At 39.7% G+C, this 27,818-nt stretch overlaps 1 protein-coding gene and 2 gene segments (V, D, J or C); all 3 read left to right on the forward strand.

Annotated features, from left to right (window-relative positions):
- The first annotated feature begins 1,736 nt into the window (after window positions 1-1,736).
- LOC123328314 lies at window positions 1,737-2,359 on the forward strand. The segment is given in 2 exon segments: window positions 1,737-1,839; window positions 1,983-2,359. Coding segments are annotated over 2 exon segments (429 nt in total).
- A 5,371-nt stretch (window positions 2,360-7,730) lies between these two features.
- On the forward strand, window positions 7,731-9,066 carry LOC123327550 (T cell receptor delta variable 1). The gene is made up of 2 exons (XM_044925274.2): window positions 7,731-7,869; window positions 8,084-9,066. The coding sequence occupies exons 1-2, from the start codon at window positions 7,821-7,823 to the stop codon at window positions 8,611-8,613; spliced, it is 579 nt and encodes a 192-aa protein (XP_044781209.2). The 5' UTR covers window positions 7,731-7,820; the 3' UTR covers window positions 8,614-9,066.
- Window positions 9,067-21,309: 12,243 nt separating this feature from the next.
- Window positions 21,310-22,108, forward strand: LOC102390638. The segment is given in 2 exon segments: window positions 21,310-21,443; window positions 21,708-22,108. Coding segments are annotated over 2 exon segments (465 nt in total).
- The last annotated feature ends 5,710 nt before the right edge of the window (window positions 22,109-27,818 follow it).

A 27,818-nucleotide genomic window follows, 5' to 3' on the forward strand; every position in this document is an offset into this window, starting at 1 on the left:
TATCTGGCTGAGTTGAGAAGCAGAGTTTATTGCTTTTTTCTTTGTCATATCTTAGAGATACACATTTCTCCTTAGTAGATTTTATCTGATTGTACTTGAGTATTGGGCCTCAGTTGACTGAAGATGGGAACTGTCTCTTTCCTTCTTGAGATCCAAGTATTGAATATTAAGTAGTCACTTAGCTGCTGCTTCTGCTAAGTCACTTCAGTCGTGTCTGACTCTGTGAGACCCCATAGACTTCAGCCCACCAGGCTCCCCCATGCCTGGGATTCTCCAGGCAAGAACATTGGAGTGGGTTGCCATTTCCTTCTCCAATGCATGAAAGTGAAAAGTGAAACTGAAGTCTCTCAGTCGTCTGACTCTTCGAGACCCCATGGACAGCAGCCTCCAGGCTCCTCCGCCCATGGGATTTTCCAGGCAAGAATACTGGAGTGGGGTGCCATTGCCTTCTCTGAGTTACTTAGCAGCACTCATTAAATATATATTGAGATTGCATTCATGAATGAATAAATGAAAAAGAAAACATATCAGAAGTCTAACAAACCATAAAAGTTCCCCTTTGAATTATGGGGTAGATGGGATTAGACTGAGAAATGAGAACTTTTATTATTTCTCCTGTTGGACTGTAATGATGTTTTCTTTGATTGAATTCGAGATGACATTATATACAGAGACAAAATTCTGGGCTTCAAAACATGTGCTCCTTATTTATTTTAACTTTACAAATAGATGGGGAAACAGTGGAAACAGTGTCAGAGTTTATTTTTTTGGGCTCCAAAATCACTGCAGATGGTGACTGCAGCCATGAAATTAAAAGATGCTTACTCCTTGGAAGAAAAGTTATGAGCAACCTAGACAGAATTTTAAAAATCAGAGACATTAATTTGCCAACACAGATCTGTCTAGTCAAGACTGTGGTTTTCCTGATAGTTATGTATGGGTGTGAGAGTTGGACTATAAAGAAACCTGAGCGCCCAAGAATTGATGCTTTTGAACTGTGGTGTTAGTGAAGACTCTTGAGAGTCCCTTGGACTTCAAGGAGATCCAACCAGTCCATTCTAAAGGAAATCAGTCCTGAATTCCTGATGTTGAAGCTGAAACTCCAATACTTTGGCCACCTGATGCAAAGAATTGACTCATTTGAAAAGATCCTGATGCTGGGAAAGATTGAAGGCAGGAGGAAACGGAGACAACAGAGGATGAGGTGGTTGGATGGTATCACCGACTCAATGGACATGAGTTTGAGTGAATTCCAGAAGTTGGTGATGGACAGGGAGGCCTGGTGTGCTGCAGTCCATGGGGTCACAATGAGATGGACATGACTGAGTGACTGAACTGATATCTTCAATAGACTTTAATTTGTATTTGTAATTAAAAAAAAGAGAAATGCTCATCTTGTGATTTCATGGGAGTCCCTCTCTTCTCCATTGTAGAATAATGTAATCCCTGTTAAGATATCAAGTTGTCCTGCTACATGATTTTTAACCTTCTTGGAAATGTGAAGGAAAAGAAGATGAGGAATAGAGGAGAGAAATTCTAAACTAATCATATTCCATGTATAAGGAGGGGATTTCTGCTTTTCAATGAAAGTAATTTTGAGCAAGTCTAAGATAGAGAAAATTGAGAAGTGCTTGCCTTGAAAAAATAGCTTTAGTTGAAAGTACTTGTGAGAAGGTGGGGCCTCTTGAAAGAATTAAAATTCATGTGAATCTTAAGTCAGAGTTCTAGCTGGCTGAGGAGATGAGAAGAAGAACATGAGCTGTCATTGAACTTTGGTGCCAGGAACAATGGGCAAGATACTGGAAGCATCATTCTTAATTCTATGTCTTCAAGTAGACTGTGAGTTATGATGGAGAAACCCTAGGATATCTCATAATTCCGGGGAATGAGAAAATTGGAGTATGGACAAATTCATGCAGATAGAAACTTTAAGAAGGAAATATCAGTTTGTGGACCTAATGACTTTTTATCTCTTTAATCAGGGGTGAGTGGACAACAGAAGGAAAAAAGTGACCAAGAGCAGGTGAAACAGAGCCCTCAACCTTTGACAGTCCAGGAAGGAGAGATTTCCATTCTGAACTGTAGTTATGAGAAGAGTGCATTTGACTACTTCCCAAAGTACCGGCAATATCCTGGTAAAGGCCCTGCATTCTTGATAGCCATACGTTCAGTTGTGAATGAAATGAAGGATGGAAGACTCACAGTTTTTCTCAATAAGAGTGCCAAACAGCTCTCATTGCACATCGCAACTTCCCAGCCTGGAGACTCAGCCACCTACTTCTGTGCAGCAAGTGCACAGTGCTCCCCAGACACCTGCAGCCTGTACCCAAACCTGCAGCCGAGGCTCCAGACATCCTGAAGTGCAGGTGAAATATACACACAGACACACACGGTTTGTTTATGCATAAAAAGTCTTAATATAAGAAAATTGAAATTATACATAATTTATTCTTTCACCAAAATGGAGTTGATATAGAAAATCAATTGTGAAAAGATATCTCTAAAAACTCCCAAACATTTGGAATTTTGGCACTAAATTTAAAACAACTCATATGTATGTTTAAGAAGCAATTACAATGACTATTAAAAAGTATTTGAAAGAAAATATAGAGAGAACACAAACATATACATATGTCTGAGGCACAGCTAAAATAATACATAGAAGGAAATTTATCTTTTTTAAGTACTTTGTAAAGTGCTGTACTCAATATGACAGCAAATTTGGAAAACTCAGCAGTGGCCACAGGTCTGGAAAAGGTCAGTTTTCATTCCAATCCCAAAGAAAGGCAATGCCAAAGAATGCTCAAACTACCACACAATTGCACTCATCTCACACGCTAGTGAAGTAATGCTTAAAATTCTCCAAGCTAGGCTTTAGCAATACATGAAACATGAACTCCCAGATGTTCAAGCTGGTTTTAGAAAAGACAGAGGAACCAGAGATCAAATTGCCAACATCCGCTGGATCATCAAAAAAGCAAGAGAGTTCCAGAAAAACATGTATTTCTGCGTTCTTGACTATGCCAAAGCCTTTGACAGTGTGGATCACAATAAACTGTGGAAAATTCTTCAAGAGATGGGAATACCAGACCACCTGACCTGCCTCTTGAGACCTGTATGCAGGTCAGGAAGCAACAGTTAGAACTGGACATGGAACAACAGACTGGTTCAAAATAGGACAAGGAGTACGTCAAGGCTATATGTTGTCACATTGCTTAGTTAACTTCTATGCAGAGTACATCATGAGAAACGCTGGGCTGGAGGAAGCACAAGATGGAATCTGGATTGCCAGGAGAAATATCAATAACCTCAGATATGCAGATGACACCACCCTTATGGCAGAAAGTGAAGAAGAACTAAAGAGCCTCTTGATGAAAGTGAAAGAGGAGAGTGAAAAAGTGGGCTTAAAGCTCAACGTTCAGAAAAAGGAAGATCATGGCATCCAGTCCCATCACTTCATGGCAAATAGATGGGGAAAGAGTGGAAACAGTGCTGACTTTATTTTTTTGGGCTCCAAAATCACTGCAGATGGTGATTGTAGCTATGAAATTAAAAGGCACTTTCTCCTTGGAAGGAAAGTTATGACCACTCTAGACAGCATGTTGAAAAGCAGAGACATTAATTTGCCAACAAAGTTTCGTCTAGTCAAGGCTATGGTTTTTCCAGTGGTCATATCTGGATGTGAGAGTTGGACTACAAAGAAAGCTGAGCACTGAAGAATTGATGCTTTTGAACAGTGGTGTAGGGGAAGACTCTTGAGAGTCCCTTGGACTGCAAGGAAGTCCAACCAGTCCATCCTAAAGGAGATCAGTTCTGGGTGTTCATTGGAAGGACTGATGTTGAAGCTGAAGCTCCAATACTTTGGCCACCTGATGTGAAGAGCTAACCCATTTGGGAAGACCCTGATGCTGGGAAGGATTGAGGGTGGGAGGAGGGGACAACAGAGGATGAGATGGTTAGATGGCATCACTGACTCGATGGACATGGATTTGGATGGACTCCGGGAATTGGTGATGGACAGGGAGGCCTGGTGCACTGCAGTTCATGGGGTCACAAGGAGTTGGATACGACTGAGCGACTGTACTGAACTGAACTGATTACCATAGAAAAATGGTTGAAAAAAATTATCTAACCTTTCAACAAAAGAAGATAGAAAAAGAACAAATAAAACCCAATATAATCTAAAAGAAGGATAAAATTAAAAATTCAGATTGGTGAACTCTAAAGCAAACAATAGAAATAACCGTTAAATATAGTTAATTTTCTTAATATGAGTAGTAACATTGATCTATTCCTAGCTCGAATCATCAAGGCAATAATCAATATAATAAAAGAAAACACGAATTATACACATGAAAAAATCATATGCAGATTCTGCAGTGTGAAAATGGTAATAAAGCAATATTATTAATAAATTTATGCCACTGAGTAACACTATAGAAGTAGACTCACAAAGGGAGAAAGCTGATTAATAAAATTGATCTGTTTCTAGGTAGAAGTATCAAGGGAAAAAAAAAGCAAAAGCATAAATTATGAATATAAGGAATGAAAAAGGAAACCAAGATACAGATGCTAAAAGGATAATTAAAAAATCATTGGCAAGTTCATGTCACTGAGTAAGAGTATAGAAGTCAACCCATACAAGTGGGGAAAATTGATTTTTTTGACAAAGGTGCAAAAACAATTGAACAGAGGACAGTTTTATCAGGAAATGATACTGGGACAATTGGATATTTATACACAAATAATTGGAACTTGACCTAAATCTTACACCTTATATAAAACATTGAATTCAGTCTCAAAATGGATCATACATTCAAATGTAAAACTATAAATATTTTAGAAGAAACCATAAGAGAAAATCTTTATAAAGTAAGGTTAGGCAAAAAAAAAAAAAAAAAAAAAAAAAATTGACAGGACACCAAAAGCACAATCCATAAAAAAAACCTTAGATTTCATTAAAATGAAAAACGATTGCTCTGTGAAAGTTACTATTAAGAGAATGAAAAAGGCAAACCACTGAATGGCAGGAAATGTTTGCAGACTATATTTCCATCAAAACAGTGGTATTCAGAACAACATCAATAGCAGTTAGGGAAATGTAAATTAGAGACACAATGAGATAGCACTGCACAACTGTCATAAAGGCTAAAACTAAAAGTACTGACAATACCAAGTTCTGGCAACGATGCAGAGAAATTGGATCACTCATGCATTGCTGGTGGGTAAATGGCACAGTCATTCTAGAAGACGGTGCATCAGTTTCATATAAACTTAAATATCCACTTTCCTTACAACTCAGCAATCACACTTGTGGTATTAATGCTTGAGAAATAAAAAATTTATGTTCATACAAAAATCTGTAGATGAATATTCATGGTAGCTCTATTGGTGATGTCCCCAAACCGGAAACATCTTCATTGGGTAAACTGATGAATAAACAGACATATTATTTATAGATCTTCCTCAACTTATGATGGAGTTACGCTCTAATAAACCTTTGTAAGTTGAAAATAATGTATTAAGGAGAAAAAAGCATTTACTACATCTAACCCTCTGAACATCTTATTTTAGCTTTATTATGCTCAACAGTTACACTAATTTACAGTTGGGAAAAATCATCTAACACAAAGTTTATTTTATAGTAAAGTATAGAAAAATCTCATGTAATTTATTGACTGCTGAGCTGAGAGTGAAAAACAGAAAGGTTGTATGGGGACAGAAAGGTTGTTTATCTCCTGATTCTGGGGCTGACTAGAAGCTCAGCTCACTCCCAGCATCACCTGAGAATATCATGCTGCATGGTGCTAGCCCAGGAAAATATCAAAATTCAAAGTATGCTCTCAACCGAATGCATATGGCTTTCTCACCACCATAAAGTCAATAAGCACAAGTCAAACCATCCTTAGTTGAGAAAAGTCTGTAGTGATTAAAAGGAACAGACTACTGAGACATGTAATAAGCTAGACTGATCTCAAGAGTGTTATGCTGAGTAGAAAAAAGTCTATCTCAGAAGGCTGCTTGATGTATAACACATTGGATAGTATGGTTATGATCCATAATGATTCCATACATAAGGTATGATTCTACTTACATGACATTCTTAAAAGGAAAAATATAGAAATGAAAAGGAGATCAGTAGTTTCCAGGGGTGATCAGGGATTGCAGGGGTGAGAACGTGTGCAAAGGGACAATTTTTAGAGAGATGGCAGTTCTGTATTGTGATTTCTGTGACAGTTACAAGAACCCACACATGTGATAAAATTTCATAGAGTTATGCATCAAAAGAAGTGCCTGTAAAATCAGAGTAAGTTCTGTGTTTTGATAAAAATTTATCAATATCAATTTCTTTATATTTATATCTGTAATTATGTTGTTAATATATATATTTCATTTTATCATGCTACTGCCTAGGCTGCTGTGGGCATCCATGGTCTCTTCTAATTAGTTGTAAATAATTGCTAACCCGGGCATCAGCTGCCTGTCAGCACTCCAAGGTGCAATGAGAGAGAGGAGTAGGCATTTCAACTAAATATACACTTTTGTTCCTGCATCACTAGTTATCTTGTCCTAAAATTAAAGGACTGGCACTGTTTTAGAGAACTTGTCTGTACTTTCCTTTGTGCTTGTCTATTTGCTTTTGACTATTTTATGTTAATTCTTCCATTAAAACAAAGAAACCAGATGGAAGATTGACAGTTACATTCTACATGATCTTGTAACAGTATACAGAACTTCAGTCACCAGCTTCTGTGGCATTGACAGGTACTAAGTGTCTGCAGCCTGTAGATACCAAGTTTGGCAGGAGTGCATTATAGCATTTTGTCACAGAAAGATCTGGAATGCTTCTATTGATTTTATTTTACAAAGAGAAAAATAATGAGCCACTAACAAGTGAGACTGAACTCTTTGGGCCAATGACATGGAAAACGTGATGTGAGGACAACTCTAGGACACATGATCTAAGAAGTATGATTCTAGTTTGGGAGGCAGCAGGTCTGAATACCCTGATCCTTCTCAGAGTCTAATAAGTAAGACTCAGTGTCAGCCTTACAGCTGGAAGACTCCGCAAAGTACTTTTGTGCAGTCTGGGAACTCACAGTGCTTGAACTAATGGGAAAAGCTGTACAAAAAATATTGTATTCCTGTTATAATTTCATAAAAACATAGATAATGGAATAGATTCTGAAAGTCAGAGGGACTGATTTGTTATTGTTGATCTTAAAGTAATGTATGTACAGGAAAACCTAACTAGAGCCCTAGAAGCCAGTAAACAAGAGATATATTAACTATTTGGATAAGACTGCCTTTCATTAATAAAGCTGAAGGTATATGAGCTTCTTAAAAGAGTCATTAGACTCTGGATGGAGGAAAGGAGGCATAGGCTAAATGATGACTGTAAATAGATTATAAGGGTTCATGGCATATACTAAATTATGTTTTAAATGGGCTGGTAAAGTTATTCTGCTGAATACTTACCAATGTATGTCAACTTGTTTATTCTTCAGTTCTCCTCAACTCAAACCTTTCATGAGGATTGCTTTTTTCAGGTCCCTTTCAGATATGCATAGGTCATTAGTGACCAGGTAATTCATGACCAGAGAAAGACAAGTAGACAAAATAAAGGTTTGTGGTGAGTCAGACTTTTTCTCATCTGTGCACAGACCACGTGGTCTATAAACATGACGACTCCTACTTCCTGTTGGGGGGAGTCACACAGGTACTGGGTACTAGGTATATGTGCTGCCAGGCATTCAAAGACATTGAACTCTCAGCTTGAGGCAGAACTGAGCACATTTGTGCAGGGGAATCCATGCCTCATGCTGCTCTCCAGTCTGCTCTGGGTGTTCCTGGCCGTCACCTTCTCTGGTAGGGATGCTTCCAAGCCTGGGTGCGAGTGTTTGGGGTAAAAGGCCTGCACACAGACACGTGGAGCTTCCCAGGGACTTGGGGAGGAAAGGAGGGTTGGGGAAAAGCATATTTATTATGATTTCAATTTGGGTTTTCTTTAGGTGCCAAATTAGCCTAATTCCTACATTATTTTGTTCACTACTTCAGCTCGGTTTTCTGTTTTTTTCCACAGGATCTGGTGTGGCCCAGAAGGTTATTCAAGACCAGCCATACATAACCAGTCAAATAGGGCAATCTGTCATTCTGAAATGTCGGTATGAATTAAGTCAGAGTGGGTACACGCACTACTTTTTTTGGTACAAGCAGCTTCCCAGTGGAGAGATGACTTTCCTTATTCGTCAGGAATCTTTTGGCCAGAATGCAAGGAACGGCCGCTACTCTGTAAACCTTCAGAAAGCACAGAACTCCATCAGCCTCACCATTTCAGCCTTACAGGTGGAAGACTCTGCAAAGTACTTTTGTACAGTCCGGGAACTCACAGTGCTTGAAGTAATGGGAAAAGCTGTACAAAAACCCCAGAGTGTAATAAGAGAGAGCCCTCCTGCTGCAGGACCCCAGCTGAAATGCACACCTGCAGACCTCAGACAAGAAATGGTAGTCCTGTGGTTGCTTCATCTGTGGTCTGGATCAGAGGATTTAATTTTAAACAAAAACTCCTTCCATGTCATTTGGAAACAGGTGTCCAGAGTAACATTCTACTAATACATTCTCAGTCTTGAATTTTTGACTTTCAAACAATCATACGGAACATGCATTTCTAAAGTTGAATACTTGCCCCATTATACATCAAACTGGCAGCTTCACCTAAAGACCCTCACATGACAAACATGCGTCTAGTTATAGTTATCTGGAATCATCATGAAAATCATTTCCTTAGTCCTTTCCTCTTAGACTTTGTGTCACTGAGGTTACAATCAGAAAAGCAGAACCACTAATGGTGTCGAATAGGAGATTAGTTATTGAGATTAGAATTCTGGCAATTGCTAGAGCTGGAGGAGTCTATACAACGCTGTTATCTTTGTATCTGGTGTTGAGACTGAATTCTCTGGTAGCCAGCAAGAGTAACATTTGAGGGAAAGTTGGGTGCAGACAAAAGCATGGGCGAACTGTGACTCATAAGTACATACTAGAACCATGAGGATAATAGAACCTGCATAACACACTAAAACTTGTCTCTTACCTCCTTTAGTGTCTCACAAGAATGAGTGACCTTGAGAAGAGTGTCACCTGCTGTTACATGCATACTTGGCCCAGGACAAACAGAAGATTTGGAGATCTGGTGGGAAGTGGAAGAGTTGTGTGTCATCAATAAGATGATGTAGTTGATCAGCAGCAATGTGTGTGAGTTGCCACAGTGCCTGGAGCCCTGCACCAACCAGCAGAATATAAAAATATGGCTACCTCATGACAAGTACCTTCCAAATTGATTTCTAGATAGTTAGGTTGGGGCAGTACAAAGTTACTGCAAAAACTTAACTATTTAATTGATTTGTTAACTAGGCATCCATCAGTACCTCTTTTAACAACACAACTTTGTCATAAAGTCAACAGGAAAACTATTCTTCCTGCTGATATGATGCAATAATTCCTCATTCAACCAATATAAGTTAACTCCCTCCTGCAAAGATTATACCAAGTTCATTTATCCATTTTTTGGGTGATGTTCTTTCCTCTTCTAGCTGAATCACACTCTTGCATTGAATCCTGAATCTTAATAACTGAGATACAATGAGATATAAGATTAACTTAAATTAGCACATTTTATTGGAGAAGGCAATGGCACCCTACTCCAGTACTCTTGCCTGGAAAATCCCATGGAACAAGGTACCTAGCAGTCTGCAGTCCATGGGGTTGCTAAGAGTCGGACACGACTGAGTGACTTCACTTTCACTTTTCATTTTCATGCATTGGAGAAGGACATGGCAACCCATTCAATGTTCTTGCCTGGAGAATCCCAGGGACAGGGGAGCCTTGTGGGCTGCCGTCTATGGGGTTGCACAGAGTCAGACACGACTGAAGCGATTTAGCAGCAGCAGCAGCACATTTTATGTTACTACAGGCAAGCAAATGAGACAGGGGATTTAAAAATAATTAATGTATACGTATCAATAACCTCAGATATGCAGATGACACCACCATTATGGCAGAAAGTGAAGAAGAACTAAAAAGCCTCTTGATGAAGGTGAAAGAGGAGAGTGAAAAAGTTGGCTTAAAGCTCAACATTCAGAAAACGAAGATCACGGCATCTGGTCCCATCACTGCATGGGAAATAGATAGTGAAACAGTGGAAACAGTGTCAGACTTTATTTTTCTGGGCTCCAAAATCACTGCAGATGGTGATTGCAGCCATGAAATTAAAAGACGCTTACTCCTTGGAAGGAAAGTTATGACCAACCTAGATAGCATATTCAAAAGCAGATACATTACTTTGCCAACAAATTTCATCTAGTCAAGGCTATGGTTTTTCCAGTAGTCATGTATGAATGTGAGAGTTGGACTGTGAAGAAGGCTGAGCACCGAAGAATTGATGCTTTTGAACTGTGGTGTTGGAGAAGACTCTTGAGAGTCCCTTGGACTGCAAGGAGATCCAAACAGTCTATTCTGAAGGAGATCAGCCCTGGGATTTCTTTGGAAGGAATGATGCTAAAGCTGAAACTCCAGTACTTTGACCACCTCATGCGAAGAGTTGACTCATTGGAAAAGACTCTGATGCTGGGACCGATTGGGGGCAGGAGGAGAAGGGGACGACAGAGGATGAGATGGCTGGATGGCATCACTGACTCGATGGACGTGAGTCTGAGTGAACTCCGGGAGTTGGTGATGGACAGGGAGGCCTGGTGTGCTGCGATTCACGGGGTCACAAAAGGTTGGACACGACTGAGCGACTGAACTGAACTGAACTGAATGTATATGTGAATATATTCATATCAAAATGAAAAAACATTAATAACATTTTTTTTGTTACTGCAAATGACCACATAATTGTAGCTGGTATTTAGAACTACTTCCGTTATCCATTCCATAACCTATTTCCTTATATATAGGAAACACCTCCACTCACTGCAGTATTGAATTCCTCTACAACAAGCGCCTTATTCAGGAGCAATATTATGTAAAATGCCATAAAGATGAATAAGGAATTCTGCAAGAGGGCCATCATGGTTTTGGCAGAAGTTTGCAAGACATTGAAGAAGAATCCCAGGGTCTATTTAAGTGGAAATAATCTTGCCAATACTCATGGAAGATTGATATATCGTATTCTGGGAAACATCATTTGAATGATACCTGTTTTCTTATCAGAAGCAATAGCAGTCACCAAAAGAAAGCAGTTTTACAGTTCTTAAAGAAAACAAACAAAACTTTCAAGCTAGCTTCTTATGAACACAAAAGTGTATTTTTAAATAGTCTTTATTAAAAAAATAACTGCCAAGAGGGTAGAAAGTCAATTCCAGACTGGTAGACCATATTTGCAATGGATATTTCTAAAAAAGAACTCAAGTGCAGGATATATGAAAAGCTCATGAATCAGAAAGAAAAGAAAATAATTAAACAGAATGGAAAAATCCTGAAGATCCAATTTAGAAATATTATATCCAATAGCCTCCTGCCTGTCGCCCCTGGCCTCGGGCTTAGGGGCGTGGGGTATCTCCTCTGGCCCGCGGCCCCTGGCCTTGGGCTTGGGGCATGGGGTGTCTCTTCCGAGCTGTCAGGAAGCAACAGTTAGAACTGGACATGGAACAATAGACTGGTTCCAAATAGGAAAAGGAGTACGTCAAGGCTGTATATTGTCACCCGTTTTATTTAACTTATATGCAGAGTACATCATGAGAAACGCTGGACTGGAAACACAAACTGGAATCAAGATTGCCGGGAGAAATATCAATAACCTCAGATATGCAGATGACACCACCCTTATGGCAGAAAGTGAAGAGGAACTAAAAAGCCTCTTGATGAAAGTGAAAGTGCAGAGTGAAAAAGTTGGCTTAAAGCTCAACATTCAGAAAACGAAGATCATGGCATCTGGTCCCATCACTTCATGGGAAATAGATAGTGAAACAGTGGAAACAGTGTCAGACTTTATTTTTCTGGGCTCCAAAATCACTACAGATGGTGACTGCAGCCATGAAATTAAAAGACGCTTACTCCTTGGAAGGAAAGTTATGACCAACCTAGATAGCATATTCAAAAGCAGATACATTACTTTGCCAACAAATTTCGTCTAGTCAAGGCTATGGTTTTTCCTGTGGTCGTGTATGGATGTGAGAGTTGGACTGTGAAGAAGGCTGAGCGCCAAAGAATTGATGCTTTTGAACTGTGGTGTTGGAGAAGACTCTTGAGAGTCCCTTGGACTGCAAGGAGATCCACCCAGTCCATTCTGAAGGAGATCAGCCTTGGGATTTCTTTGGAAGGAATGATGCTAAAGCTGAAACTCCAGTACTTTGGCCACCTCATGCGAAGAGTTGACTCATTGGAAAAGACTCTGATGCTGGGAGGGATTGGGGGCAGGAGGAGAAGGGGACAACAGAGGATGAGATGGCTGGATGGCATCACTGACTCGATGGATGTGAGTCTGAGTGAACTCCTTGAGTTGGTGATGGACAGGGAGGCCTGGCATTCTGCGATTCATGGGGTCGCAAAGAGTCGGACACGACTGAGCGACTGCTCTGATCTGATATCCAATAGCCAGTAAACATACAAAAATGACCTTTATTTTATTATTCATTAGGGAAATAAAAATAATACCTACCTCCTCTGGGTGTTCCTTTCATGTCTTTTCTGCACCCTGAGAGTATCAATGCATCAGTGTAGCTAGTAGATATAACCCTAAAAGTATCGAGAAGAGTAATGAGTCTCCAGGAAAATAAGTGATTAAGTATCTTTCTAGAAACTCCCATCACTGACCTGATATGGAGGAGAAAAATAGTAGTAGAAGGTTACAGAGCTGGACATTGAAGGAAAGGTAGGTTTTAGTAGAAAAAAGAAAGTTGATATTTATTGTGCTTACTCTATTTCAGGCAATGTAGGATGCATTTCAGGTTCATTATCTAATTTAAATATAAAAACTCTGATTTTATTGTTCCCAAGTTTTTAATCTGTGAGAAATGGAATGTAACTTTTCTAACTGTGATAAGCATCTCTAATTTGTATTGCCAGGCAGCATGTAACATCTTAGAGGGCTCCTAAAGAGAAAGACTTGGACTATGGAGAATCACTTGACCCCAGGGTGGCTGGATGTCTTAATGGTGGTGACATTACTCGTTAAAACTGGAAGTTAAAGAGAACCAGGAAAGAAGATGCCAAACCATAGATACAATTGCCCCAGGATCAGTATATGAGGAAATCATCCACTAACCAGTTAACAGTGCTGAATGCTTTGTTCTTGTTCAGTTGCTCAGTCGTGCCCAACTCTGCGACCCCATGGACTGCAGAACGCCAGGCTTCACTGTCTTGCACTGTTTCCCAGAGCTTACTCAAACTCATGTCCGTTGAGTCAGTGATGCTATCCAACCATCTCATCTTCTGTTGTCCTCTTCTCCTCCTGCCTTCAATCTTTCCCAGCATCAGAGTCTTTTTCAGTGAGTTGTCTCTTTGCATCAGGTGGCCAAAGTACTGGAGCTTCAGCTTCAGAATCAGTCCTTCCAATGAATATTCAGCTGAATGCTTTAGCAAGTTTCTTATGCAATAGTGTCCTAGGAAGAATAAGTGGCTCAGAGAAAGAAGAGATATTATTACTTAAACACTCTAAACATGTTTCTATATCAAGACCTATGTCCCTTGCCTTTGCCCTCTCTACTGTAATGCTATTACCCAAAACACCTACATAGTGTATCTCTGAACTTCCCTTCCATCTTTACCGGAATGTCACCCCTTGGTGAAAGCTTTATCTAAATGTTTCTATTTTCCCTCCTAGAGAATCAGGTTCCAGCACAGTGGATGCAGCAAGCATGAAAGCTGAAGCACTGCCACCTGGTGTCCCACTCAAACACTTTGTGGGGCCTACACCAGCCTCCTTGCTCCCCGTAGTGATCGTGGGTCAAATTGTGCAGAAGCCCAGTCACCATAGGAGCTGCCATTGCTGAAGCAGTTAGTAAACTTCGCAATGCAGAAATCAGGAGTGAGAGGATTCAGGAGAACTGGCTGCTTTTTAATCTTTTGCCTGCCAGATGTGAACTTGATTGACTTCAAGTGATACATTGAACCTGGAGAGTAATAAGCTACCTTGGACAGAAAGTTTAGAATTGTTGCACAAGGTGGGAGGTTTTTCCTCTGGAAAGTGAATTTTGTGTACTGCTCTGTCTTTCTTGTAGTATAGAAATATGATGAGAAATGGGAGCAGGACTCAATAATGGGAAAAAACCAAACAATCATAGCAAACATGACTTTGTATATTTATTTAATATTATAATATTAGTAATACACACAATCTCTCAACATAGCACTCTAATGAACAAACTTCCCGTTAACAGTAAGAACATGATAGATTAGATACTTATGTGCTGTTTTAGCAGGACACAACAACTTAGGTTATATTTCCAGATCTGCCACTCGTTAGTTGAGTGATCTTGGGAAAGTGACTTAATAATTTTTATGCTTCAGAATTCTATTTTACTAGCTGCAGGAATGCCATGGCTGTTGGAAATATACCTAGTTTGTTCTGCATATAGATCCTCAAGTAGATGTGAAATTGAAACAGTCTGTTTAATTTTGATAATTAATAGAGATACAGTCATGCCCTTTTAAATAGCCCTATTAGAATAAACATACTGTCTACGGCAGATGGGTACCAGAGTGTAATGAAGCGCATACACCCTCAATAAACATCAAGGTCATGTCAGCTTATCTCTTGTATAGCACCCACATCCATTTCCTCATTTCTAAACTCTTTGCTACTCTTCTAATTCAGCCATTTGGTACATCTTTCTTGTATAACTGCAGGGACCTCTTAGGTTTCTTCCTGGCTTTACTCTCAACTCCTTGAATCTAACTTATACATGACCTGGAGTAACAGGCAAATTTGGCCTTGGAGTACAGAATGAAGCAGGGCAAAGGCTAATAGAGTTTTGCCAAGAGAACGTACTGGTCATAGCAAAAACCCTCTTCCAACAACACAAGAGAAGACTCTACACACGGATATCACCAGCTGGTCGACACCAAAATCCGACTGACTTTATTATTTGCAGCCAAAGATGGAGAGCTCTATACAGACAGCAAAAACAAGATCAGGAGCTGATTGGCTCCTTATTGCCAAATTCAGACTGAAATTGAAGAAAGTGGAGAAAACTACTAGACCATTCAGGTACGACCTAAATCGAACCCCTTATGACTAAACAGTGGGAGTGAGAAATAGATTTAAGGGACTAGATTTGATAGACAGAGTGCCTGATGAACTATGGATATAGGTTCGTGACATTGTACAGAAGACAGGAATCAAGACCATCCCCAAGAAAAAGAAATGCAAAAAAGCAAAATGGCTGTCTGAGGAGGCATTACAAATAGCTGTGAAAAGAAGAGAAGCAAAAAGCAGAGGAGAAAAGGAAAGATATACCCATTTGAATGCAGAGTTCCAAAGAATAGCAAGGAGAGATAAGAAAGCCTTCCTCAGTGATCAGTGCAAAGAAATAGAGGAAAACAACAGAATGGGAAAGACTAGAGATCTTTTCAAGAAAACTAGAGATACCAAGGGAACATTTCATGCAAAGATGGGCACAATAAAGGACAGAAATTGTAGGGACTTAACAGAAGCAGAAAATATTAAGAAGAGGTGGTAAGAATACACAGAAGAACTGTACAAAAAAGCTCTTCATGACCCAGATAATCATGATGGTGTGATCACTCACCTAGAGCCAGACATCTTGGAATGAGAAGTCAAGTGGGCCTTAGGAAGCATTACTATGAACAAAGCTAGTAGAGATGATGGAATACCAGTTGAGCTATTTCAAATCCTGAGAGATGATGCTGTGAAAGTGCTGCAGTCAATATGCCAGCGAATTTGGAAAACTCAGCAGTGGCCACAGGACTGGAAAAGGTCAGTTTTCATTCCAATCCCAAAGACAGGCAATGCCAAAGAATGCTCAACCTACTGCACAATTGCACTCATCTCACATGCTAGTAAAGTAATGCTCAAAATTTTCCAAGCCAGGCTTCAACAATACGTGAACCGTGAACTTCCAGATGTTCAAGTTGGTTTTAGAAAAGGCAGAGGAACCAGAGATCAAATTGCCAACATCCGCTGGATCATGGAAAAAGCAAGAGAGTTCCAGAAAAACATCTATTTCTGCTTTATTGACTATGCCAAAGCCTTTGACTGTGGATCACAATAAACTGTGGAAAATTCTTCAAGAGATGGGAATACCAGACCACCTGACCTGCCTCTTGAGACACCTGTATGCAGGTCAGGAAGCAACACTTAGAACTGGACATGGAACAACAGACTGGTTCCAAATAGGAAAAGGAGTATGTCAAGGCTGTATATTGTCACCCTGCTTATTTAACTTATATGCAGAGTACATCATGGGAAATTCTGGGTTGGAGGAAGCACAAGCTGGAATCAGGATTGCGGGAGAAATATCAATAACCTCAGATATGCAGATGACACCGCCCTTATGGCAGAAAGTGAAGAAGAACTAAAAAGCCTCTTGATGAAAGTGAAAGAGGAGAGTGACAAAGTTGGCCTAAAGCTCAACATTCAGAAAACGAAGATCATGGCATCCGGACCCATCACTTCATGGCAAATAGATTGGGAAAGAGTGGAAACAGTGTCAGGCTTTATTTTTCTGGGCTCCAAAATCACTGCAGATGGTGTTTGCAGCCATGAAGTTAAAAGACAGTTACTCCTTGGAAGGAAAGTTATGATCAACCTAGACAGCATATTCAAAAGCAGAGACATTACTTTGCCAACAAAGGTCCATCTAGTCAAGGTTATGGTTTTTCCAGTAGTCATGTATGAGTGTGAAAGTTGGACTATGAAGAAAGCTGAGCGCCAAAGAATTGATACTTTTGAACTGTGGTGTTGGAGAAGACTCTTTAGAGTCCCTTAGACTGCGAGGAGATCCAACCAGTCCATCCTAAAGGAGATCAGTCCTGGGTGTTCATTGGAAGAACTGATGTTGAATCTGAAACTCCAGTACTTTGGCCACCTGATGGGAAGAGCAGACTGATTTGAAAAGACCCCGATGCTTGGAAAGATTGAGGGCAGGAGGAGAAGGGGATGGCAGAGGATGAGATGGTTGGATGGCATCACTGACTCAATTGTCATGGGTTTGGTTGGAATCCATGAGTTGGTGATGGACAGGGAGGCCTGGTGTGCTGCCGTTCATGGGGTAGCAAAGAGTCGACACGACTGAGCGACTGAACTGAACTGAACTGTACATGACCATAGAGTTATTATAAAATGTATATATAATCGTATCACTTCCTGTTCAACTTTGGGTAATGAGGAACCATTAGAAGATATAAAGATAAAATTCTATATTAAGATATAAAGACAACGTACAGTTTTCCCCTAAATTACTTCTAGTTTTCTCATTCTCTCTTTTCCACCACATACTCCCTAATGTACATCAACCACTTTAAAATTCTAACCATTTATAGACATATTAAGCTCTTTCCTAATTCAGAGACTTTACAGATGTTGTCCTCTTTGGCTAGAATGAATTTTTCATGTAATTGTGAAAATGAACATGCGTATTAATTATTCATGATCAGTTCAGGCTGCATTGTTTCTTATCTAAAATCTCATAGGATAATAATTGTAACAGTTTATCATAAATATTCTTCTATCTGGTCCTCTTTTAAAATTGCTTTGACAAGAATATTAGCAAATAAGGACTATCTTACACATGTATTCTGCAGAGTCATTTCCTACTAAGCATGTTGAGATCCCTTTTTGTCCATAGACCAAAGCAAAGCTAGGTCTCTTTCTCTTCATTTAGCAAATGTCTATTTCTCACCCCAAGATCCAGAGATAGCATACAGTAAATATAATGGTGTGCGTTGGGAAAGGGCAACCTTCTCCAGTGGGTGACCATTCTGTCTTGGTTTGCATCCTTCTGTGTAAACTGCAGCAGGGCTCCTGATCTGCATGAAGATCAGGGAACTTTAAAAGCAACCCCAAGTGCCCTCCAGACCCCTTGCTCTTTTAGGATGGTGCAGAAGCCTTCATTAACATAGCATTGCTAGATTTGTCTTCATTTTGGTGTCCAAATCCCACATGCCTGAGAAGAAAAAGTTGTCCCAACAGCGTGCATTTCAAAAAACTTTGTTATCTCATGGTATTTTCATTTTCCAGCCATCCTAAACTTGCTTCTCTCTCTCTTTCCATATTATGCAGTAATCCAGATTCAGATTCATTTTTGACTCTGAAAGAAATGTTGAGATTTCTGTCATTCATATATTTTCATGACATTAAAAGACATAAAATATATGTCAATTTTATGTCAGTGACATAAAAATATATGTCATTCATGTATTTTCATGACATTCTGCAAAGACATTAAAAACCCTATAGTGGGATGGACAGCTGGCTCCCAAATGATAAGACCACATCCTAATCACAGAAACTGTGAATGTGACTTATTTGGACAAGGAGAGTTTGTAAAAGTAAACAAAGTTAAGGATAGAAAGATTAGGTCATCCTGGACTATTCAGGTAGGGCCTAAATCCAGTGACACTTTTTCTTTTAAGAAACACACAGGTGAGAAAGCCTTGTGAGGTCTTCTCGATGGAGGAGGAGGTTGGAGATATACAGTCACAAGTGAAGGAACACTTGGAGTCACCTAAAGCTAGAAGAGGCACTGAAGAACTCCCCTGTAGAACATTCGGAAGGAGTATGTTTCTGTTGACACCTTGTCTCAGATTTCTGGCCTCCAGATTGGTTTAGTCGCTAAGACTCTTGCAGCCCCATGGACTGTAGCCCACCAGGCTCCTCTGTCCATGGGATTTTCCAGGCAAGAATACTGAGTGGGTTGCCATTTCCTTATCCAAGGAATCTTCCCAACCCAGAGATTGAACTCAGGCCTCCTGCACTGCAGGCAGATTCTTTACCAACTGAGCTACCAAGGAAGCCCTTCCAGATTGTAAGGGAACCACTCTTTCTTTTAACAGCCATCAAATCTGTGATAAATTGTTATGACAGAACTGGAGTTTTACCACAATTTTCCAAAAGCAACATTTCTAAATAGCTACAAGCAACTCCAGATTACAGTCATGGAAGGGTGTTTTTAAACTGATCTTTGAAATATTTTGAGTTCAAGCTCTCACACATGCTGCTGCCGCCGCTGCTGCTAAGTCGCTTCAGTCGTGTCTGACTCTGTGCGACCCCATAGATGGCAGCCCACCAGGCTCCGCCATCCCTGGGATTCTCCAGGCAAGAACACTGGAGTGGGTTGCCATTTCCTTTTCCAGTGCATGAAAGTGAAAAGTGAAAGTGAAGTCGCTCAGTCGTGTCCGACTCTTAGGGACCCCATGGACTACAGCCTACCAGGCTCCTCTGTCCGTGGGATTTTCCAGGCAAGAGTACTGGAGTGGGATGCCATCATCTTCTTCACTCACACATGCAGACACATCTATTTATTTGTTATACTACAAATACTTGAGTATCTACTATTTATCAGGTATTCAAGTAGTTTCTGGGAACATGGTGATGTTAATATACAAACACTTATTAAGTGCATACCACGTATCTAGGCCTTTAATTGTGACACCAAACAGGCAAAGTTCCTTGTTTTCATAGACCCTACATTGTAGAGAATCACCATTCAGTGGAACTTTATGAGATTGTGGAAACGCCCTATATCTGCACTATTTGATAGCCTATGGTCAGGTGTGGGTACTTAGCCCTTGTTATATGGCCAGTATGATTGAGGAACTACAATTTTTATATTATTTAAGTTGAATTAATTTAAATTTAAGTAGCCTCATGTGGCTAGTAGCTGCTGAATAGGACAGCTCAGTTCTTGCAGGTGATCCAGTACGCACCCTGTAGATCATGAGGCCAGCCCCCTCATTTAACAGATCATACTATGGGCTGGTAAGTGCTGTGATAAGCGAGAAATTCTGTGGAGCCATACAAATGTATTCTATCTGAGAGTTTTGCTTAAGGCAGTCTTAGAGAAAGTCATATCTGATAGATAAGGCTTCCTGTCAAATTATACTGATTTTTAAAAATCACTAATATGTGGTACAGTAACACAGTGGGACAATAAATATGAGCTCCAAATTGTATAATTCACAACCAGAATAATCTGTATGACAACAGAAAAATAGGTACTTATTATCTTCCATTTCATGATCTTAGGTTGTCTAACAATAAATTATGAGTCTTTTCTATACTTCTTCAACTGTCTATGATCTAATACATTCTATTAGTACATGCAGAGACACACATGTATAATTCTGATGAAACTGGAAATGCGAAATGAAACATTTTATTTCCTCCTGATGCCTTCAGTTCAGTTCAGTTCAGTTGCTCAGTCACATCCGACTCTTTGTGACCCCATGGACTGCAGCACGCCAATCTTCCCTGTCCATCACCAACACCTGGAGCTTACTCAAATTCATGTCCATCGAGTTGGTGATGCCATCCAACCATCTCATCCTCTGTCATCCCCTTCTCTTCCCACCTTCAATCTTTCCCAGCATCAAGATGTTTTCCAATGAGTTAGCTCTTCCCATCAGGTGGCCAAAGTATTGGAGTTTTGCTTCAGCATCAGTCCTTCCAATGAATATTCAGGACTGATTTCCTTTAGGATTGACTGGTTGGATATCCTTGCAGTCCAAGCTCAAGAGTCCTTGCTCAAGAGTCTTCTCCAACACCACAGTTCAAAAGCATCAATTCTTTGGCACTCAGCTTTCTTTATAGTCCAACTCTCACATCCATACATGACTACTGGAAAAACCATAGCTTTGACTAGATGGACCTTTGTTGGCAAAGTAATGTCTCTGCTTTTTAATATGCTGTCTAGGTTGGTCATAGCTTTGCTTCCAAGGAGCAAAGGTCTTTTAATTTCATGGCTGCAGACACCATCTGCAGTGATTCTGGAGCCCCCTAAAATAAAGTCTCTCACAGTTTCCATTGTTTCTCCTGATGCCCTAGTTTTAAATTAAAAAAAAATCCCATTTTAAAAGGCAAATTGTTCCTCCCCAAACAATATCAGCTTGAGTAAACTCTTTCTTTTCAAGCTTTGACAAACATATATACCACTTAAATTAGAAAGCATTCTACGAAGAATTGGTTATAAAGTCAGCAATTTTAGATCCAGCCACAGCGGGGCAGCATCCGCAAACCCACCCTGCTTTTTAAGATGTGTGAGTAAAATAGGGGTAAGTCTGATTGGCTGTCTCAAATGGAAGTTACTCCTTTCTTTTTTCTTTGCAAAAGGCAGTGTAGACCACAGAAACGTGTGTGGGGCTAGAAAAGCTTATACAAGGGAAACCCTTTAGGAGGAGGCAGATTCAGCAACTCTTTCTGATGAGGGAGAAAAGGGAAATGCTGCTCATAGCACCAGTGTTGATCTTATGGATGCAAATACCACGTGAGTTTGGGGTTTCCCTGATTGCTTCCAGAGAATTCTGCACAGTGAAATACTATCTGCAGGAAACTGTAAGAATGAGATTTTCTGATAGAGAGCAGGATGTTGAGAGAAACTCAGAAACGAAAAAGTGGAAAGATGGAGGGTGTTGGGCAGGGAGACATGGAAAGAAGGAGAAAAATACACAAGAAGAATGAGAGACCGTTGGAGCTGAGAGAATAGACATCTGATTACTTTCTCTGATACTTCTCACTGTTTTCTCAACAGAAGTGAACGGACAACAGATAAGTCAAATTCCTCAATTCTTGCCTCTACAAGAAGGAGAGAACTTCACCACGTACTGCAATTCCTCAAGCATTTTAAGCAGCTTACAGTGGTACAAGCAGAGGCCTGGGGAAAGTCCTGTCCTCTTGATGATATTAAATAAGGGTGGAGAAGTGAAGACGGAGCAGAGACTGACAGGTCGGCTTGGAGAGACCAGAAAGCAGGGCTCCCTACACCTCACGGCTGCCCAGCTCTCAGATGTAGGAACCTACTTCTGTGCGGGGCACAGTGCTCTGGAAGCACCTGCTGTCTGTCCCCAAACCTCACTTGGGCTCCAGGGGTCGCTCCTCCTCATCTCTCCTCCGAGCAGGGGCCAGAGAAAGCTGATGTCACCATATCTATGAAGAAATTGAATTTTTAATTAAAAAAAAAATCCCTGGACTCAGACAGTATTACTAGATAATTCTTTTGAAGTATTAGCATGAATTATACTCTATTTCTTCCAGAAAAAAAAAGGAGAAAAGAATTCATCACTCATTTTATGAAGCTAGTGTTCCCCTGAAATTGAAATCAGACAAAGGTCATAACAGAAAACTGCAGAGAAACATATTTCATGAATACAGACATAAAGTTTCTTAAAAATATTAGCAAGTAAAATTCATCTATATTAAAAGAGTAATATACCAAGCACAAATGGATTTTTTTCAAGGATGCACATTACTTCAAGTTGAAAATCAGTTGATGAAATTCACCATATTAACAGGATAAAAGAAGAAAAATTACATCATATTAATCTATGTAGAATAAATTTTGCCAAAATTCAACAGTCAACTATGGTGAAGACTTTGAGAAACACAGGCAGAGTGGGGAAGTTCCTCCATAGTTAGCAGTATGCTTACTAACAAAAGACTGTGTATGTTTCCCTAAGACTGGGAACAAGGCAAGCACATCCACTCATCCCTCTCCTTCAGCACTGAGCTAAAGGCCAGAGCCAGTGCAATAAAGAAAGCAGATGTAAAGACAGTCTTGGGCCAGAAAAGAAGTGAAAATGCCAGGCAATATGATTATCTATATAGAAAATCTCAAAGAACATACCCCCCAAAACTCTCAGGCCTATTGAGTTCAGCACCATAGGAAATAAGATAAATGTATGTAATCAATTTTATCTCTACATATTAGCAATGGACATGTGGGCCTCAAAATTAAAAGTATAATACCATTTATAATGACTTGAAAAAAGACCCTGAGTGGTCTTTTTTGTACAGAAAACATGTACAGAATTTTTAAGCTGAAAACTACACAACACTGATGAAAGAAATTAAAGAAGACAGATGAAGAGACATCATGAGTTTGCAAACTGGAAGTTTCAAAGCAGTAAACATGACAGGTCTCTCCAAATTTATATACACATGTTATAAAACTCTTGCTAAAATCCATCAGGATTTTAAAAAACAAATACAGGCAAGATTATTCTAAAATTTATATGTACAGGGAGAGATACTGGAATAATTTTTAAAATCTTGCAGAAATAAGAAGTCAGAACAATCGGTCAATCTGATTTCAGGCTAGAGTCATTGAGGTTATTTGGTACTGGTGCAGGGATAAACACACAGTTCAGTGGAAATGAACAGAGAACCCATAAATAGATCCACACAAATATACCCAACTGACCTTTTCTGGCAAAGCACCAAATAAATTCAATAGAAGAAGGATAATCCTTTCAACAGATAGTGTTGGAGACAGTTGAAATCCATTGGCAGGAAAAATTAACCTTGATTCAGGTCTCACATTTCATACATACATTCTTTAAAATGGATCACAGACTTAAATGCAAAACAAAAAATTTTAGGAAAAAATACAGGACAAAAGTTTGATATGTGTATGGGCCAAGAGCCTTTGGACTTGACAACAAAACAACAGTCTATAAAATTTTTTTAAAATGACAAACTAGACTTCAAAATTAAGATCTTTTGCCCTGCAAAACAATTGTAAGAGCATAAAAAGACAAGCTACCAACTGTGAAAAACTATTATTTGGAAACCATATATTCCACAAAGAAGTAATATTTAGAATATATAAATAACTCTCAAATCTTAACAGTATTTAAATAAGGCAAACATTTCACTTAGACCATGGGCAAAGAGCTATTTCACCACAGAAGTATACAGATAGCAAATAAGCATATAAAATATATTCAACATCATAAATCATTGGAGAAATACAATAAAAAAACCACAATAAGATATCACTAAGAGCACAGTCTAGTGTGTGTGTGGTAGCAGCACAAGGTGGGGGCTTCCCAGGTGGCTGAGTCAGTTCTGCCTGCAGTGTGGGAGACTTGAGTTAGATCCTGGGTCTGGAAGATCCTCTGGAGAAGGGAATGACAACCCACTCCAGTATTCTTACCTGGAGAATTCCATGAATAGAGGGGCCTGGCAAACTACAGTCCACGGGGTTGCAAAGAGTTGGACAAAACTGAGTGACTCAGGGAGGAGAGAAGGAGCACAAGGTGGATTTAATTTACATTTGTTGATGAGTAATGGTGTTGACATCGCTGGATCATAGAAAAAGCAGGAGAGTTCCAGAAAAACATCTATTTCTGCTTTATTGACTATGCCAAAGCCTTTGACTGTGTGGATCACAATACACTGTGGAAAATTCTGAGAGATGGGAATACCAGATCACCTGACCTGCCTCTTGAGAAACCTGTATGCAGCTCAGGAAGCAACAGTTAGAACTGGACATGGAACAACAGACTGGTTCCAAATAGGAAAAGGAGTATGTCAAGGCTGTATATTGTCACCCTGCTTATTTAACTTCTATGCAGAGTACATCATGAGAAACGCTGGGCTGGAATGAAGATTGCCGGGAGAAATATCAATAACCTCAGATATGCAGATGACACCACCCTTATGGCAGAAACTGAAGAGGAACTAAAAAGCCTCTTGATGAAGGTGAAAGAGGAGAGTGAAAAAGTTGGCTTAAAGCTCAACATTCAGAAAACGAAGATCATGGCATCCGGTCCCACCACTTCATGGGAAATAGATGGGGAAACAGTGGAAACAGTATCAGACTTTATTTTGGGGGTCTCCAAAATTACTACAGATGGTGATTGCAGCCATGAAATTAAAAGATGCTTACTCCTTGGAAGGAAAGTCATGACCAACCTAGACAGCATATTAAAAAGCAGAGACATTACTTTTCCAACAAAGGTCTGTCTAGTCAAGGCTATGGTTTTTCCAATAGTCATGTATGGGTGTGAGAGTTGGACTGTGAAGAAAGCTGAATGCAGAAGAATCGATGCTTTTGAACTGTGGTGTTGGATAAGACTGTTGAGAGTCCCTTGGACTGCAAAGAGATCCAACCAGTCTGTCCTAAAGGAGATCAGTCCTGGGTGTTCATTGGAAGGACTGATGTTAAAGCTGAAACTCCAATATTTTGGCCACCTCATGGGAAGAGTTGACTCATTGGAAAAGACCTTGATGCTGGGAGGGATTGGGGGCAGGAGGAGAAGGGGACGACAGAGGATGAGATGGCTGGATGGCATCACTGACTCGATGGACATGAGTTTGAGTGAACTCTGGGAGTTGGTGATGGACAGGGAGGCTTGGCATGCTGTGATTAATGGTGTCGCAAAGAGTCGGACACGACTGAGAGACTGAACTGGACTGAACTGAATGGTGTTGAACACATTTTCCTAAGCTTATTGGCCATTTGGGTGATTTCTTTTAAGAAGTTTCACTTTGCATCATTTGCTTATGTATTTTTAGGTTGTAGATTATTTATTTTTACCATTGTAAAATGTATAGGCATGTTTGTAATTCTGTATTCAAGTTGTTTATCAGATACGTGCATGCATACGCACTCAGTCCACTTCAGTCATATCCTACTCTTTGCCACCCTATGGACAGTAGCCTGCCAGGCTTCTGTGTCCATGGGGATTCTCCAGGCAAGAATACTGGAGTGGGTTGTCCTGCCCTCCTCCAGGGGATCTTCCCAAGCCAGGGATTGAACCCACGTCTCCTGTATCTCCTGCATTTCAGGCAGATTCTTTACCCACTGAGCCACCTGGGAAGCCCTTATCAGATATACATAACACAAATATTTTAACCCAGTCTATAATGTGTGTTTTCATTCTCTAGGTGGTGTGTTTGGGGAACAGATAAATTTCATTTTGAAAGAGGGAAATTTAATATTTTTCCTTTTCTGATTAGGTTTGTATGTGTGCTTTTGAAGGAATCTAAGCTGTCAAACTTATTAAGAAATTCTCCTGTATTTTTAAGAAGTTTTATAGTTTCATTGATCACATTTAGATCTTGTATCCATCTAGAGTTAATTTTTTTATGTTATGAGGAAGGAGTCAAGGTACTTTCAAAAGATGCAAATAGCCAGTTGCCAGAAATGCAATTAAAACCACAATAAGATATCACTGAGAGCACATTCTAGTGTTTGTGTGGTAGCAGCACAAGTGGGGGCTTCCCAGGTGGCTGAGACGGTAAAGAGTCTGCCTGCAATGTGGGAGACCTGGGTTCAATCCCTGGGTCAGGAAGATCCCTTGGAGAAGGGCATGACAACCCACTCCAGTATTCTTGCCTGGAGAATCACATGGACAGAGGCTGACTAGTTACAGTTCATAGCATCACAAAGAATCAGACATACTCAGACATGACTGAGCAACTGACACTAGCTATTATCCCAGAAAGACCATCTTTTTCCCCATAGAATTGCATAGACAGTTTTGGAGAAAATCAATTGATGATGTATACATATGGACCTATTTTTGGATTTGATCCTGCTTACTCATCTTTATTTTATCCTCTTTCCAACAGAACATTCTGTCCTAATTACTGGGGCTTCATATACATTTTGATATCTGGAAATGCAATTCAAACTTTCTTCTTTTTCAAGGTTTATTTTAGGTCTTTGAATTTCCACCAGACTTATAGAATTAGCTTCTCAACATCTACCAAAAAACATTGCTAATAGTTAGATTGGGTTTGCGTTGAATTTATGGATTCATTTTGGACAATTTACATCTTGATATATGGAGTCATGTTATTCCCTTTTATGTAGATCCTGTCTATTTTTTTGGGGGGGGGGGTAGAGGACTGTATACCTTGTGTTAAATTAATTCCCATGTATTTAATAAATGAAATTTAAATTTCACTTTCTAATGATTTCATTAGTATCTAGAAATAAAATTTATATTTGTGTTTAGTGACTGTATCAGAGAAGGCAATGGCAACCCACTCCAGTATTCTTGCCTGGAAAATCCCGTGGATGGAGGAGCCTGGTGGGCTGCAGTCCATGAGGTCGCGAAGAGTAGGACACGACTGAGCGACTTCACTTTCACTTTTCACTTTCATGTATTGGCGAAGGAAATGGCAACCCATTCCAGTGTTCAGAATCCCAGGGATGGGGGAGCCTGGTGGGCTGCCATCTCTGGGGTCGCACAGAGTCGGACACGACTGAAGCGACTTAGCAGCAGCAGTAGCAGCAGTGACTGTATTAATTCCCCTATTAGTTCTAGCTCTTGTAGTTTGCTTATAGACTCCTTTGCATCTTCTACATGCACCTATGAATAAAAATGGTTTATTTCTCCCTTTTCAGCCTTAATACATATTACTGCCTTTCCCGGTTTGATGCCAGGCTCTGCAGGAAGACAGTGAATATAAGCAGTGATAGTCTACCTGTCTTGTTTGTGATTCTTTAGAGACTAATATTGATTTTTGATATTTTCATTGATACTCTTTATTAGAGTCAGGAATTTCTCTTCCATTTCTGGACTGTTAAAAGTATTCATCATATAGAGGTATTAGCCTTTCATCAAGTCATCTGGATTTTCTGAAAGTAAGTTATGGGCATTATTTTGGTTTTCATCAAGCAAAGGAAGATAACTTCATCTCATATGGTCTTAGAGATATAATCCTATAAATTTAAGAACTCTGAAAAGAGCCAATAGGCAAGAATACATTTTTAGATTCCTCATGGTCATACAGAGTAATTTTTGTCTTTTAGTATTGTTTTAAAGGATGCTTGGTAGTGGTTTTTACCATCTTCTAAAAACAAAGGCGAAGAACCCAACAAACAAAAAATGTACTAGTAATTGCTTTT

The sequence above is a fragment of the Bubalus bubalis genome, chromosome 11, assembly GCF_019923935.1.
Source record: "Bubalus bubalis isolate 160015118507 breed Murrah chromosome 11, NDDB_SH_1, whole genome shotgun sequence".
Classification (NCBI taxonomy): domain Eukaryota; kingdom Metazoa; phylum Chordata; class Mammalia; order Artiodactyla; family Bovidae; genus Bubalus; species Bubalus bubalis.

Excerpts from the sequence above, each read along its gene's own strand:
- LOC123327550 (XM_044925274.2), top strand. The coding sequence starts at position 7,821 with ATGCTGCTCTCCAGTCTGCTCTGGGTGTTCCTGGCCGTCACCTTCTCT. Across the intron at positions 7,870-8,083 it reads CCTGGCCGTCACCTTCTCTG|GATCTGGTGTGGCCCAGAAG; the intron begins GTAGGGATGCTT and ends TTTTTTCCACAG.